Source organism: Pelodiscus sinensis, chromosome 3 (genome assembly GCF_049634645.1).
Source record: "Pelodiscus sinensis isolate JC-2024 chromosome 3, ASM4963464v1, whole genome shotgun sequence".
Lineage (NCBI taxonomy): Eukaryota > Metazoa > Chordata > Testudines > Trionychidae > Pelodiscus > Pelodiscus sinensis.
Window position 1 is genome coordinate 183,937,474 of NC_134713.1, and position 16,209 is coordinate 183,953,682.

The 16,209-nt window shown below is 45.2% G+C and overlaps 1 protein-coding gene across 1 annotated transcript in view; it reads left to right on the plus strand.

Moving 5' to 3' along the window:
- Window positions 1-13: 13 nt before the first annotated feature.
- The window catches only part of RAB1A (RAB1A, member RAS oncogene family), a 29,564-nt gene continuing 13,368 nt past the window's right edge, over window positions 14-16,209 (plus strand). Inside the window, exon 1 of the mRNA XM_075925575.1 lies at window positions 14-264. Coding sequence (XP_075781690.1) covers window positions 242-264 — 23 coding nt within the window. The 5' untranslated portion in view covers window positions 14-241. The remainder of the gene's footprint in view (window positions 265-16,209) is intronic.

Consider the following 16,209-nt stretch of genomic DNA (forward strand, 5'->3'; position numbering starts at 1 on the left):
CCATGTAAACCCTCCTTGGGGAGAGGTTTCCCTGTTTCCTGGTTCGGGGCTGGCAGCCATTTTGGGTTGAGGAGCTCGGAGCGGAGGCCGCCGCCGCCTGCGAGGGGAGGGGGGAGAAGCTGCTGCCTCCGCTGCCCCGTCGGACGCCCGCATCCGCGCAGCTCCCGCTGGGGGGGGTCTGGCCGCCGCTGCTGCTCCTCAGAGCGAGCTCGTTCTCCAGAGGCCGCGGGTCCCCTCTGACATGTCCAGCATGAATCCCGAATAGTGAGTGGGGCCGGCGCTGGGGGGGGGGGGGGAATTTAACCGGTCGGGGGGGGGGGGCTGCGGAAGGGGGAGGCCGCCGCTGCGGGGCGGACAGGCGGGGTGGGGGCCATTGTGTCGCCTCCCGGCGAGGGGCGGGCCGGGGCTGTAGTGGGGAGGGGGCAGGGTGTGGGGCGGTGCCCCAGAAGTGAGAGTGGGGCGGGGGGAGGCGACATGCGGCCGAGGGGCAGGTATCCGGCTGTGGGAAGCGTTGTGCAAGAGCCAGGTGGCAGCATCCTCCAGCCGGGGTGAGTGGCCCCGAGCACCCGATTGGCCTGCGGGATGGGCTGGATCGGTGTGACTGCGCGGGCAGGGCAGCGTCTCCTGCACCTGAACCGGCAGGGACAGGTCACTGCGCTTTGTACAAGGGGATCACGGGGGGGGGGGGGGGGGCGATCCTGAGGTCACCGGCTCGGCTCTGGGGCGCTCCAGCCTGTCAGACACCAGGAGCGATTTGTGCACAGCCCGGGCAAACTCACTTCCGTTTTCCTGAGTTATTTAACAGGCTGCAACGCCAGAGTGGATTTTGCTCAGTGCAGAATGTGACTGGAAGACCTACCCCGGATGAATGGAAAGAGAAACAAGTGTGATTTCTCTGGAGCGTTTAGGTTGCTTACAGCAATCCTTGCAGATGGGAAGTGAAGAGGTCTCATGCTTTGTCATGAAAAGCTAGTTGTGGTATCTTTACTAAACTGAGAAGCAGTAGAGCAGACATTCATAGCGAACTTTGTTTTCGAACTTTCCTCCAAATAACCATTGCAGGAGAGAGAAGAACCCCGTTTGATTTTTAAAGTAAATCTCATTGCCATTATTTGCTCAAGACTTTACTAAAGCTTGTTCGGTCACTAAAACATTATGTTTCCACCGGAGAGGAAGGGGACCAATGATTTAAAAATCCAGAGTACTTGGTTCTTGTGAAAAGCTCTTTCTGACCACTTGCTGTTGTTGGCAGCTTAACATGCAGAAGTCCACCCTTAATTTTTGCTGCAAGTCATGTGTGTGTCACATGGTTCTTGCAAAACACATTCTTGCTTATGTAGATTTTGCAATACTGTGGCTTGATAGTGAAATGTTGCTATAGGTGATGCCTTGAAGTGGGGATACAGGCATTATGAATGAGAAATATCTTATACTAGTCAAAATATTACCACTACAACCCTAATGACAATTTATTTGATCACCTTAAGTCTTAAGGTTTTGTTTTTTGTTTGGAACAGTCAATACTTTGGGAGTAGAGATGATTGAGGTCCCTAGTTACTGTTGCCAAGAGACTGCTGATTGTGAAGAATAGTGTGGCTTTGCCACCTCTAAAGTTGGACAATACCTTTTTTCTGCTCTATTTTTTCCAGTGTAGAAGAGAGGGGAATCTGTGCTTATTAAAGGGCCTTGGCTTAAAAGAATGTTGCTAATGCTACAGATACTGAGATTTTTAAAATTAACTTTATTTTCTTCTGGCTTTCTCATGCTTGGTTTCAGCTTGGGGTAATGAAGCTAACTTTCTTTTGCTATCCACTATCCCAAAACTGCAGCATTTGGAATGCAAGAATGATTGTTATGGACTGACTTTATTGGCTATACTTAGCTTTTCTTACCAAAGTTAAATCTGTACATTCAGAAATGAACCTTTTATTGCTCTACAGGTTTGTTCTTACATATTTACAGCTCTGTAGTGGTGGTTTTTTAATTCCTTGCTTGATGTATGATCACAACCTTGGAGGGTTTGTGCTGTTTAATTGAAAGCAGCCTTAAAATGAGATTTCTGAAGAGCTGTAAATGGTAAAAATCCTTCAAAGGGTCAGTCATTGCTGGAAGGGAATTAACTTCACCCCCAAATTAAAGATTAGATTAGTTCTGGGTCAGGTTTAATCTTGGACTTCAAGACAAACCAGAATGTTTGGCTTGTTTCTGTGTTTTAGAATTATGTAACACGTTTGGATTTTCTTGTTTCTTCTCAAAACTACTTCTCAGGCAAAGCAGTGGTTAAATATGATCAGTGAATGTGAAGACTTTCATTTATCAAAGCTTTTCCACGATCTTTTATGCCTTTCTGAAATACCCAGTAACCTGGAAAACTGCCTACAAGATCTAATAAATAGGCTTCAGCAAATGTTATAGTGAAAGCTTCGCAGTTACACCAACTATTGGAGAAGTTCAGGAACACTTGATTAAAATGTTGTAACATTGAACAAATTGGCGGAGAGTAGTCTTTTAAAAAAAAAAAACCCTCTGTTCCTTATCTGTATGAAAGGATGGGAAGTAGCTGCACAGACTGGCTTTCAAATAAAACAGTTTACACGTACTCGTGTCATCTTAATGTGACTAGTTTTCCAGTGACTAGTTGGCAGCGACTAGTTGGCAGGTAAGTAAACAAAACAAGGAGGAAAATATGGTAACATTCCAACTTTAGTCTTAATTATGAGACTTCCTATAATGAATGTTCTGGATTCCTACAACACCGGGGGCAGAAACTATCCATAATGCAGGATCTCTGACTCTTAAATGTTTGGGGTAGTGTTTCTTGCAGGGAATTGTTAGATGTATTAATCTTCATTCCTGGTTTTGCTCTACTTGTGAGAGCAATTATTTATAGACCATATGTATCAATATGGCTGTACCTACCTTTTTAGAAGAATTGCATGTTGAATACACAAAATGGGATGCTGCATATTCAGTTCAAAACTAGCACTTAATGTTAGAAAAGCGAGTTTCAGTATGGGGGGAAAACTTATGCAAGTGCACAGTTTAGATGGAGGATGGTGGCTAATGTACACTTAGTCATCTAAAATGAAGAGGAATTCAAGAGTTCATTAATATTCCTTAGTCTTATTGTATCCTAGGAATTAGTTCACAAGATACAGCACTCTTGACACTGACACTTGGAGCTGCTGTTTTTTTGAGAATTAAAGATTTCCAATAACTTCCAAAGTGACCAAACTATTGACACTTAGACAGTAACCTGTCTCTGAATGAAAGAGAAAATTAAAGGAAATAAAGCTTTCCTCATGAAGGTTAAATTCCTCTTCAGACTTCTACAAAACTGTATATTCTGGAGACTTCAATAATCGATGGCTTGGAAGTTACTTGATACTCTTTACTTCTATACTCTTATTAAAATGCTCCATCCTTAAATTTATCTTTGTCTTTAAGCATTTTTTTTCCTGCTACTGAGTTTCAGGTCTATATAAGCTGTTCCTGCAAGTAAGTGTGCTGCTTTCTCCAGTGTAGGGAAAGTTCATGTTTATAGTATAAATATTATGGGTTTTTCCATTAACTTGTTATAGTACAATAAATAACTTCAATCAATCCATCAGCTTTTTAAATGAGATTTTCATCTTTTCAACTTGTAAACAGTGCAGCATGCACCACTTTTCTTGCTGCCATTGTCGAAGTAGTGGTGCCTTATTTTTCAGAGTAATTTTATATTACTTGATAAGTAAAATAAGAATTTAATGAGACTATAAAATAAAACCAACCTAGACAAAGTTTGATAGCAGAATTAAAAAAAACCTAAAGATTTTTGGGATTACAGTAGGTGTCTGTCCTAAAGAACACTTTAAATCAGGGATGGGAAATCTTTTTAAGGTAGGGGCCACTGACCCACAGAAAAATCAATTGGGGCCACACACAAATAAGTGCTTTAAAAAAAAAAACTCCCTCTGGGAAGGGGAGAGACATTCCCCCCCCCCACACACACACCCCAGAGCCTTGGGGAGGCCCAAGTTAGTAGATTTTTGTACCCCAATCCTGTGGGGAATGGTCCAGTGGGGGAGGGGGCATGTCAGAGCAGCAATGAGGGTGCTCTCCAATGCAGAGGGGAGCCCTGATCCTTGGGCTGGAACCAGACAAGTTGGGAGCTGTAGCTAGCCCCCTGATCCTTAGGTTTCTCATTCCTGCATTAAATCAAATACAGTTTTCACTACACTCTAAATTTTGGTTTTGCCTAGTCCCATTTCCTGTCTGCATTATGGTTAAAACAATGTTACTACCATATTGTGTAGAAAAGAATACTCTTTGGCTATGTCTAGACTGGCATGATTTTCTGCAAATGCTTTTAACGGAGAAGTTTTCCATTAAAAAAATTTGCGGAAAAGAACGTCTAGATTGGCATGGGTGCTCTTCTGCCAAAGCTCTTTTCGCAGAAAAGTGTCCATGCCAATCTAGACCTGTTTTTGTCCAAAAAAGCCCCGATTGCCATACACTGGCCCTTCTGCGCAAAAGGACTTTTGCCCGAACGGGAGCAGCATAGTACTTCCGCAAGAAGCACTGATTTCTTACATGAGATCGTCAGTGTTCTTGTGGAAATTCAAGTGGCCAGTGTAGACAGCTGGCAAGTTTTTCCGCAAAAGAAGCTGCTTTTGCAGAAAAACTTGCCAGTCTAGACACAGCCTTTTTGTGTTGCAAAACTGATCTAGACAAACCCCCATGTTCTGTGCATGGTCCATTTACCTTATCCAATATTCTACAAAGTGCTTTATACTCTTGAAAGGCATATAAGTGGGGTGTTCTTCCATATCCCCAGTTTGTTTTACCTAGCTCTGACAGCCAATATCCAGAAGATTCCTTATGGCAGGGGTTGGCAACCTTTTCAAACCAAAGAGCCAGACTAAGTGAAAATTCAGAACAAGTGGCCAACAAAGATGGGACTCCTGCTTCTGCGTCTTTGCACGTTTCTTTGAAGTTTACATTGTAACATGTCAAATCCAGCTTCATGCACACATTCAGGCTGTCTTCTGTCAGTCTGAGGGCAGGGGACTAGGGATGTGGGAGTATGAGGGGCTCAGGGTTGGGTGTGTGTGTGCAGGAGTATTATGATGGGGAGGGCTGGGCCAATTGGCAGCTTGTTGGCCAGGCTTCATTTTTAAATAAAACTTTCTGTCTAACACAAGGTTTCAACATGTTTGTCTTTATGGCAGGAGTGGGGAACCTTTTTTGGGTTGGGGGGCCATTGACCCACAAAAATCAGTCAGGGACCATGCAAGTGAGAAGTGCAAAAAAACCCTCCAAAAATCCCCAACCCTCACTGATATGGCCCCCCAACTGAAATGTCTCGCTCCCCTGGTGCTCCAGCTATGTGGTGGGAGGGGGAGGGAAGACTTTAAGGTCTCAGGCCACATTTACTCTTCTGGGGTTCCAGGGTAGTGTTTTTTGTTGGCCCCCATAGTCTCTGGGGTGGGGCCACAATAAGGGGGTTAAGTGTGCAGAATGGCTGCCAGTGAATGGGATAGGGCTGGGGGTACAGGATCTGGGTGGGAGGTAAGGTGCAGGAGCTGGCTGGGGTGAGGGTGCAAGGTCAGGGTGGGAGGTAGGGGGCAGGGTGTCTGGCTAGAGAGGTGAGCGAGAGGGAGTGCAGGGTCTGGGCGAGGGGTAGTTACTTGCTTTTGTGCCATATGTAACATGGCCTCCTGATGCTCCCATTAGCCAGGAAGGATTCCCAGGGAAGCCTGCAGGAAGTGCCCTGGGGGAAAGAAGGGCAGCACATGGAGCTATTTTTGGTTGCCTCCTTCCCACAGGCCAGGGGAAGGAAAAGGGTGGTGCCCCGAGCCAAAAATTAGTGAGCTTGTTCCCTGCATACCAGATCCAGGAAGGAGGCTCAGGACTTTCTCCTTTTGCCTGCCTCCCTCTCCCCTCCCCCCTCCCCCATCCCCCACAGGAAGCTGGCATTGGCATTCCAATCTTGTGGGGGGCTGTAAGGCTGTAGCGCCAGCACTGGCTCCCTGCTGTGAGGAGAGATAACGGGGGCTGAGTTGGGGGCTCGAAGAGCCATATCTGGCTCACTAGTGAGCCACATTTGGCTTGAGTCATAGGTTGCCAACCCCTGTCTTATAGGCTGGTGCTAGACCAGGGGTGGGCAATAATTTTAGATGGGGAAGGGGAACACTTCACTAAATTTTTTTGTGTAGGGTTGCTAGATGGTTTCAGAAAAAAATACTGAACCAAAAAAACTGCCAGGAGAAAGTTAGAGCAAAAAAGGATACTGAGTTAAGTGCAGGGAAAAAAAACCCACCTCACCTGTGGCCCCTCTTAAAAACAGCATGGTGAAGCTTTTTGGCTCTAACAGGCTGCTGGTAGCTGCCCGCCATCTTGCCTCCCTATGCCAGGCTGGACAGCTTCCCTGCAGAATCCAGTAAGCACTACGGTTGCCACGCTGTCTCTGTATTGAGCTGGACTGACCAGGATTTTCACCTGCTGGCCAGGAAAAAAAATCAAAGTACTGGACACTTTAGGTATCCATAAAAAAAAAAATTCAGAAAATACTGGACAGGAGGTGAAAATACTGGACTGCTTGGTTTAATACTAGACATCTGGCAACCCCATCTAAGTGGCCCTGGGCTGCCATGGAAGGGGTGAGTCCTGAACACTTCCATGTTCCCCCCCCTCCCAGAGACCCTGATTAGCTTTTGGGTAGGAGAACATGTGAAGTCTTCCTCTTCTCTCCTCCCTCCCCCCCTGAGAACTGCCAGCTGTTCTGAATAGCTGGTGGTTCCCTCTAGGCACCTGCCCCTTGTAGGGCAGGAGGAGACTTCATGAACTCCCCCACCCCAGCCCTGACTGATTGGCCTGGGGGCATCCATGGCCTGGATCCACTTGGCAGGCTGGATCTTGCTCAAAGGGGCCCCTGCTTCTTACAGCACTATGGCAAACTAGAAATTGTGTGGCAGATCAGGGTAAAACTTTATAGTTTTTAATGACTCAGATATGAAAATGCATAACATCATAGTTTTAGTTATATACCAAAACTTCCTGTGTTGGGATTTTTGTAATGTAAATGTATAATGGGGTTAAAGTGCTCTCAGATTGGTAAGGACTTTGAGGTAAATTTAACTTAAGGTAAGGCTTCAACAGCTTTGAAAAGCTTCAGCCTAGTAATCCTTGTGGCAGTGGCTCTTAATTAGGGGTTCATCAAATCAGCTAGCTGCTTAGGTTTACAACAAGCAACATAGAAAGCATAAGCAAAGTCAGTACAAATTAAAATTTTAGTCACTTATTGATACTGATCTATATATGATAAACTGAAGTGTAAGTACACTATTCCATTTAATTTTATATGGCAAAATGAGAGGAAACCATTTTTCAGTAATAGTGTGCTGTGACATTTATGTAGATTGTCAGATGCAACTTGGGGATAGGCAAGACCATTCAGACTCCTGAAAGACACCAATCTGAAAAGGTTGAAAAACACTGCTTTATGGCATGGAGCTGCCAATGCTTTACCTTGCCCTGCAATTTTCTATATTGACACAATGGTCAGTTACGCTATTTTGTTTATCTAATATCCAACAGTGAAATAATGCTAAGTCCAAATTCAGCATTAACTCCCATCATAACTTTTAAGAGAAGTGCACGCTTCCCAGCTGCTGCAGAATCTGCTGACATCATAAAATGTATTGAATGTAAATGGATGTAATGAAGGTTCTCCAATTAGATTTATCTTTTAAAAAAAAAGTCTGAATTATAGAACATAATTAAGCATTTACTGCATAAAGGGCAATCATCTGGCTGCCTGTAACTCTATGAATGCATTATACACAAGCTAAACTACAAAGTCCCACATAACATAGGTCCTGTCTGAAGAGATTCACTTGTAATGATGTTAAAGATACTCTCTCAAGGTATCTTAGCTCAAAATCAAACACTTTACCTTGCTGGGAGTTTGTTGTTGTTCTTCCAGAATTCAGGAAAAGGAGATGGAAAATGTTTTCTTCTGGCTGTATTTTTTTCCCCCCTCTTGTGCTCAGTTAGCCACTTATTTATCATCCTTTTATGGCGAAAGCAAGGCCCTATCTAATCATTTGGGTTAAAGTTATGTTCACAGCTTTGTCCACCATAGCTATAGGTAATGCAGTCACTTAATATTAGTTAACTTCCTTCATTCAAGGAAGAAGCTTTTTAAGTGTCCTGATGTGCTCCAATTTGAGACTGAATTAGCACAAGGGTAGACCTCAAATTTACATGTCACCAACTTCCTTCCATAGGAGTTGCATCATGGTATAGCAGCCAATGCCGCCACCTTTTTTTGATACAATTTGTATGGACGTGCCCAAACATGAAGACTTTGTACCAAGAATTTCCTTATAAATAAGTGACACAAATTCCTTTAAAGTGTAGTGAGGACACACAGCTTTTTTTAAGTAATGTATGAAGGTCCCAGTCTGCTTCCCTGATGACTTCTCTACTAGGAAAAAAATCAACACTAGCTCTGACTCCAATTTAATCTAAACTACAGAGGGGAAATGCACACTATCAAAAATGAAAATAAAGCAGTGTGCCCTGGTGCAGTGCACTGTTAAGCAGGTGGCTGCGAGAAGGGTTCTGGATGCTGCTGGTAGGCCACTCTCATATGTTCAATTTTTTTTTACACAGATACTATCCTATTGCAACCCCCTGCCATGAGGGGCTCCTCAAGGAGAGTTGCAGTACAACAGTACTTGTAAGAAATTTTAGTTTCACCCCTCCCCCCCACCTGCATACTATAAAATAGAAGCTAGCATGATAAAAACAAAGGGTCCATTTCCAGGCACTGCAAAATGATGGAAATGCACAAATAACCATAGATCTCTTCCATGCCTGGTTCTAGTCCCATGCTTTCCACGTACAAAATAAAACAGCTTATAAGTAAACACCCTGCAGCTGGGATCCTGTCCCAGGGAGCAGGGCCTGGCTCCCTACTCTGGGATTTGAGACGTTGCATGCAGGCTCAGAGCACCACTTGAGTATAGCCTGCCCTGCCCAATTATGGGGCAGGGCTGTTACTGGCCAGACTTGAGTAGAATTGTGACCTGTGAAAAGCTACTAAAATAGAATTCATGGCTGATCAAGAATGCCAGCATATAACGTGGGAACAGTGTAAAAACTCTTGATGGTGTGCAGCCTGTCCTGGCCGTTTTAACATATGGTAACCAAAGTCTGATCTACCCTGCCATTTTACTGTGCTGTAACTTTCTCACTCAGAGGTGTGAAAAACCACACATCCCTCTTGAGCATAACAAGTTAGTGCTGTAAAGCACCAGTGTAAATAGGCTTCCAGCACTTTTCAGTTAACTTGCCTTGTGGAGGTGATTTAACCTACTAGGAGATCTCTTCCAGTGCTGATGTCATGACATCACTGCTGTATTAAACTCAGCAGTATAGACAAAGTCTAATGTAATGAATGAGCTGAATGAAGATGAGCCAGTTAGCAGTTTAAGGTAAATACTGGAGCTTGGTTTACCCATGCCTGCTAATGTTAATTTTACGGCTTCCTTGTCTTCATTTGGCTTTTATATTCTCTAACACGTGCTAAGAACACTTTTTTCTTAATGAAGATTCTTAAGTTATCTTGTACTCTAAAATGAGGAGTAAGTGTCCCTTCTAAATCTCAGTTCTTTTCATGACTGTCATATTAAAAGACCAACTGTATTGCTAGAATTATCTTGCTGGCTTTGTAGAGGGCAGAACTACTGCATGGCTCACTTTACTGTTCAATCTAAATTAGAAATGAGCAGAACTACTCCAAAGTTTCTCAGTTGAGCTGTTGAGTCGGTCTCAAATGTCACTTACATAGTAGTTTCTCCTCTTGGCTTTCAGCAAAGCTCTTTGACCTTGGGGGTGGGGGCCTGAAGGTCTAACCCTAGTGGCCAGAGGACAAATCGTGGGCCACTTGTCATGTACTTTGTCCATCATTCCTCACAAACTGCTTGCCTCTTTGCTGCTAGCAATAGTTTTAATCAGCAGCCCTTCTCAGCGCAGCTGCCAGCAGATGTCTGCCTGTCTTAATTTTTATTTTGATGCAGCATGAGGCAGAATTGATGGAGAGGCAGAAACTGGGAGTAGCAGGGTTGATACAAATAAACATTCAAACAAGCTCATTGGCCAGTATGTGTGTCTCTTTGATATTTAAAAATTCTTGAGTAGGAACAGAATTGAAAGCTGCTATGACCATAATATGGTCTACATGCTAGCCCTAAGCAGGACACTATACACAAAGTATATTGGCTAATCCAGTGCTTTTCTTAGATAAATCAGATTTTGAAGTTGTAACAGAAGTCTATCTGTAAGACTTAAATTAAAGAATCTTCTTGACTGGCTTGTCTCTGCTTGCATATTGCTAGGGAACTTTATTTTGGGGGGGGGGGAGCACTTCTGTAAGCAGGCAGACTTATCTGTAACTCTTATGAACACTTCATGGGTGGTATATCCAGTTCAAGAGTTCTCAGCATTTTAAACCCCTTTATGATTCCTTATGATCTAGAAACCTTTAGGCAAAATCTTAAGTCTCCATATCTATAGTTCTGATTTAAAAACAGCTCTAGCGTCTCTCAAATCTATATTTGTGCTTGGTAAATGTGAGATTATAGAAGCTAAACCTTAAAAGGGCAAATTACACCTCCTTGTACTTCTAACTTGGTACAGATTTATATATAAAGTATGGGAGAGCTGGCTGAAGGCTTCATATACACTTGCTAATTCCTGGTTAGTGTTAAAATTGAGCTTTCTAAGCAACACATAGTGACAGGAGAATGGTTGGGCTCTTAGAATTTGGATGTGCCTACAGTTCTCTTCAGATGTTGAGCTATTTAAACATGCCCTCCCACCTAGGGGATAGGCAATGCTAAGGGAATTAATACAGGTAGTATCAGTTAGGCTAATGGGAAGTTAAGATTGTCCTTGATTTATCCACTAGAGCAGATTCACAATATAGAAGTGACAACTGGAAATTCTTGGCTAAATGAATGAGTGGCCATCTTCAAGACTGTTCTCCTGTCTCTGGCAGCTTAATTTACAATTTACAATTTAGTATTCTCATGGGGGGGGGGGGGGGGAGAGGGGAGGAGTGGGGGAGAAGGTGTAGCTAGAGTAGTGGTTACCAACTAGTAGATCAAGATAGATACTGGTAAATCTTGGTGCCTCTAACAGGTGATCTTGAGGGATTTGTCCAAGAAGCTGTCAAGGTCTGGCACTTCCACTGCTGTGCAACTCCTGCTCTTTGCCTTGTAGCTGTCCCCCCTCTACCACCCAGTATTCTGTCCCTACAGAATAGGGAAGGGTGGAGACAACTGGGTTTGGGATGGAGGGAGTTGGCTGGCTGCTTTTGGGAGTGGTATAGGACCAAGATAAGGGTGTGAGCCTGTCTTAGCCCTCCTGCACCACCCCACAGGAGCCTCTTGTGGTAAGCTGTGTCCACCTGGAGCCAGCATCCTGAATCCCAGTTATGAACTCCCTCCTGTACCCCAGCCCCTGCCCTTACCCTGAACCACCTATGACACCCCAACCCCTGCCCCAGGCTCAGCTGAGAGCCCTTCTCACACTCCAAATCCCTTACCCCAAAGCTTGTGCCCCAACTCTCTGCCCCTGTCTGGTGAAATGGAAAAAGGATGGGAGAGGGAGGAAGGATGGAGTGAGCAGGGGCGGGGCCTTGGAGAAGAGGCACGAAGGAGATGGGGTAAAGGTATTTGGGTTTGAGGTAGATCCTGGGTGGCACTTAAATTCAAAAAAAAAAAAATCTCATACTTTAAAAGGTTGGAGATCACTGAGCTAGAGTATGCTTGTCGCCTCAAGCTGATGGCTCTCAAGGTAAGAATGCTGTTGTCTACCCTTACTGCGTGTTGGAGAGCATAATTCAGTACTTTTTCTAGAATAGATTGTTCCTGCAGTTGATCATAATTCTAGAGTAGTTGCAGTCTTCAGTCATTTGTAAGTAATCCTCTAATGGGTCGTTAAGCTACCTGAGTCACTTGTAAATACTGAATGAATTCATTTCATGTGATTCTTTGTTTCTCAGCCCAAGAGGAGGGTCCTATTAAAGGCTTTACAGATACAAGCTTTTGAGGGAAGAGAGATCTAATCAGGCAGTGGGTGGAGGTCAGGTGTCTGATCTTGGAGTATCTGTTCATGCTTTAGCCACCAAATGTGGGAGTGTTGATGGTGGCAAGAGAATACCTTTTATTCTCCTCAAGGTCAGATTTTTTTTTTCTTGTCTCCCTTAACTCCTTATTGAAGCCTAATAAGTTCTGTGGCACTTTAAAGACTAACAGACTTATTTAGGCATAAGCTTGTGGGTAAAAGCCACTTCATCAGAGGCATTGGAGTGGAAATGGGAAGCAGGGATATAAAAGTACTCGTGTCAAAAGAAGGGAATTACTTGAAGGGTAAAATCAGTTTTAACAAGGCCAATCCCATCTGGGTGACTGCTCATTCCAAGGCTATGTCTAGACTGCAGACTTCTTTTGGAAGAAGCTTTTCTGGAAGAAACCTTCTGAAAAACCTTCTTCCAAAAGAGCGTCCACACTACCAACATGTATTGAAAAGGCAAATTGCTTTTTCAAAAGATAGCATCCACACTGAATGGACACTGAATATCTTGCATTTCAACTTTGATTACCGTAGATCCTCATTTAACACTATAGATGTTTCAGAAAATGATCGTGTTAAGTGAAAATGTTATGCAGGGTCAATTTTCCCATTGAAAATAATGGAAAAGGTGGGTGTTGTGTTTCAAGCAGTGGTGTCTGTTGGGACTGGGACATAAGGTTGGGGGAGAGAGAGGACTGGGTTATAACAAGGAGGGGAGGTGTTCAGCTCAAGGAGAGGGGGGGATTGGGTTGGGAGTATGCCCCTGTTACAGGTCTGCCGGGACCAGCACTGCATCTGGCGGCGGCGGGGGAGTGCATGGGGAACAGCGCTGCGAGTGGTGAACTCTCCGATGCTTTGCAGGGACGTGGGGGAAGCCCTGCACAGCGGCCTGCAATGGGCCGGCTGGGGAAATTGTGTTATTCTGAGGATGGTTGTGTAATTCAAAAAACGGTCCCTAAGAAAGAATCATGTTATCACAAATGTGTTAAGTGGGGCACATGTTAAATGATGAATTACTGTACTATGGATGGAGTGAGCACCAGAGCACCTGCGTTTTTCTGCTTCCAAAAACTCTCTTCCTGGCCTATACACACCTTTTTCTGAAAGAGCTCTTTTGGAAAAAGGCTTCTTCCTCATAGAAAGAGGATTACCAACGTCAGACTCCTCTGTATTTTGTATTTTCTTTTGAAAATACAATTGTAGTGTGGACGTAACTGACGGTTTTTTGTAAGAACATCTGTTTTTTCCAAAAAACCTGTAGTATAGACCTATCCCTAGCAGCTGATGGGGGAGGTGTGAATAACAAGTGTGCTTGTGGGGGTGTGGGAGTACAGAGAGAATTGCCTTCATAGTGAGAATCATTCTAAATGCTCATAATCCTAATTTAATTGTTAAACTTATGAATAAATGACAACTATACTGTTTCTCTTAATAGTCTGGTTTCAAACCTTCTTTTTGGTAGAAGGATGGCTCCTCCTAAATCCATTACGGAGTGTCCAGGAAGTCAGTGTTCTACAGGCATATGTAGTTACTTTCCTGGGTGGGTGTGTGTGTGTGCGCATTTATCCTTTTGGTGCAGACACTTGCTGGTTTGACCAGTATACATGGCAGAGGGTCACAGCTGACATGATGGCATATATTATGTCAGTGGATGAACCCTGCTGTTGTGGTGTATGTGGTTCGATCCTGTGATGGAGTCGCCTGTATATGTGGACAGTTGGCAAAGGGGCTTTTTGCAGGGATAGATTCCTGGGTTAGTGGGTCTGTGGTGTGGTGTTTGTGCTTAAAATTGAGAGAGGGGGGGGGGGGGACGGGGAGGCTGCCTGAAGGCAGAGACTGGCCTGTCTCCCAACATCTGAGACCGAAGGATCTTTTTCCAGGCTAGGTATTGTCAATATGCTGGGGGCTGTGGGGGTAACCAGTGATGTTTGGCTTTCCTTGTTGGGTCTGTCCTATAGTAGGTAATTTCTGGTTACTCTAAGGTGCCACAGAGCTACTTGATTTTTTTTGCAGAGATAGAGAAACCCCTCTTCAGATTTGAAATAAACTTCCATTCTTGGAACGTTCTTACTGTTTGTCCATTCAGCAGATGAAATGGAGGTCAAGTGGTGATATAGCCCAAAAGGATAGAGGATTAGGAATGTTAACAAATGTTTATGTAAACATGTAACCATTGAATTTTTTTCAGCAGTTACACATTGGGCTTGGAGACAAGCAGGAGCCAGTGCTTGTGGAGAGCTGGCTTTTAAGCTGGCCTGCGAGCACTGGCTCCAGACGGCCCCTTGCTACCCCAACAGGGGCAGCAGGGATCAGGGGTGGCTCCATGCAGATGGTACATACAGGGAGCCAGTTTGAATGCCAGTTTCCTGCATGTACTACCTGGTGCCCCCCCATTGCTGCCTCTCAGGCAGCAAGGAGTATGTGTGGTCATTAAGCCCAGGCTTATTTGTGTGAGACTACATGTTGACATTCCATAGGACATGGGTGAGGAACCTCTTTTGGTTTGGGGTCCTGCTGACCCATAGAAAAATCAATTGGAGGAGGAGGGGGACACAGGGAGGTGGCTAGGTGCTAGTGCCAGTGCAGGCTTCCCAATGCTGGGGCAGGCCCTAAGCCTTAGGTGCCAGATCCAGGCAGCCCAGGGGCTGCATCCAGCCTCTCTGTCTTAGGTTCCCCACCCTTTCTATAGGCCAGGGATCTGCCTCCCCATGAACCTCATACCTATCTTCCCTGTGCATCTTTTTGACACCTGGATCTGGCCTTCCCCACTGGAACCCTCAGGCAGGGATCAGCTCCATGCCATTCAGAGTGCCTACCTGTTCTGCCCCATGCTCTGAGGTGGCTTCGCATGCTTTGCCCACCCCATCACAATCTCTCCGCTCCCATTGGCTGTAAAGCAAAGCTTCAAGTGGAGCAGCCAGCCATTTGTGGGGCTGCAGCAGGCAGGAAGCCTGCCTGAGGTTCCCTGGGCTGCTGGCTGGGAGCCACCTAGGTTAGGCTTGTAGGTTTAAAATTGGAAGCTTGTTAATGTAGCACAGACTGAGTTTCAGGAGAGAACAAAATGCTACTCTTCAGTACTGTGCATATTTTCTAAAGCTCAAAGCTTCTGTTGGTGTTCCACTACCTTAATTGTCTTGAGTTATAACTGTTGATCCAAATTTAAGTTACTCAGGCTGCTTGTATTAACAAAATATAATCTTAAGCATTAGAAATTATTTAAACAATGGTATCTTAGATTCTTATCAAAGCAAGTGATCTCAGAACTCAGGGTTTGACTTTTAGTCTGGCAGCCTCCCCTGCTTCCCACCAGTGGGGGGGGGAGGGGAGCTAGGCAGCTCCTTCCTACTCCCCTCTTCCCCCTTCACTCCCCCCTGCCTCTGTAGAAGACCGCAAGGGATGGGCGGGCAGGTGGGTCTACGGAGCTGGCACGCATGGAGAGCCAGCTTGAAAGCGAGCTATTTGCATTTATTGGCTTCTGTCTGCCCCCCTCGCTCTCCATACTGCAACTTCTATCAGAGACAGCAGTGCGGGGCTGAGAGGGGGCAGGTGGATCTGGTGTTCATGGGGAGCTGGCTTAAGTCAGTTCCCCATAGGCACCAGCTCCTGCCCTCCTCCTCCCAATGCTGCCTCTGATACAGAGGCAGCAATGGGGCAGAATGCATGTAGTCAAGCCTAGGCTTATTGGTTAATCCTTTTATCAGTTAATCGTGTAGCTGTCTACACATTGACATCCCTAATATAAACATGTAACTTCATGGTCAGCAACCTGTCGATCACAGGGCATCGACCAGTCGATCGTGAGGCGTTCGGGCACCCCCACCCTCCATTTTCCCACCATGCTGAGATGCCCCACTACCTACCTCTAGTGTAGTGCCAGCTTCCCCTGGGGTGGATGGAAGCCCTGTGTGAAGCCCGTGTCACTTCTGGGGGTTCCAGAAGTGTGCTGGCTGCTCCCTTCCCATAGCTGTAATGTGCTAGGGGAGGGGGTGTTGGCCCCAGAGGAGGAGTGTTGTGGCTTCCCTGTGCTGGAGGGGTGAGTCGAGCGCAGGGGTTTCCCTGTGCTGTGGGGGTTGGCCCCGA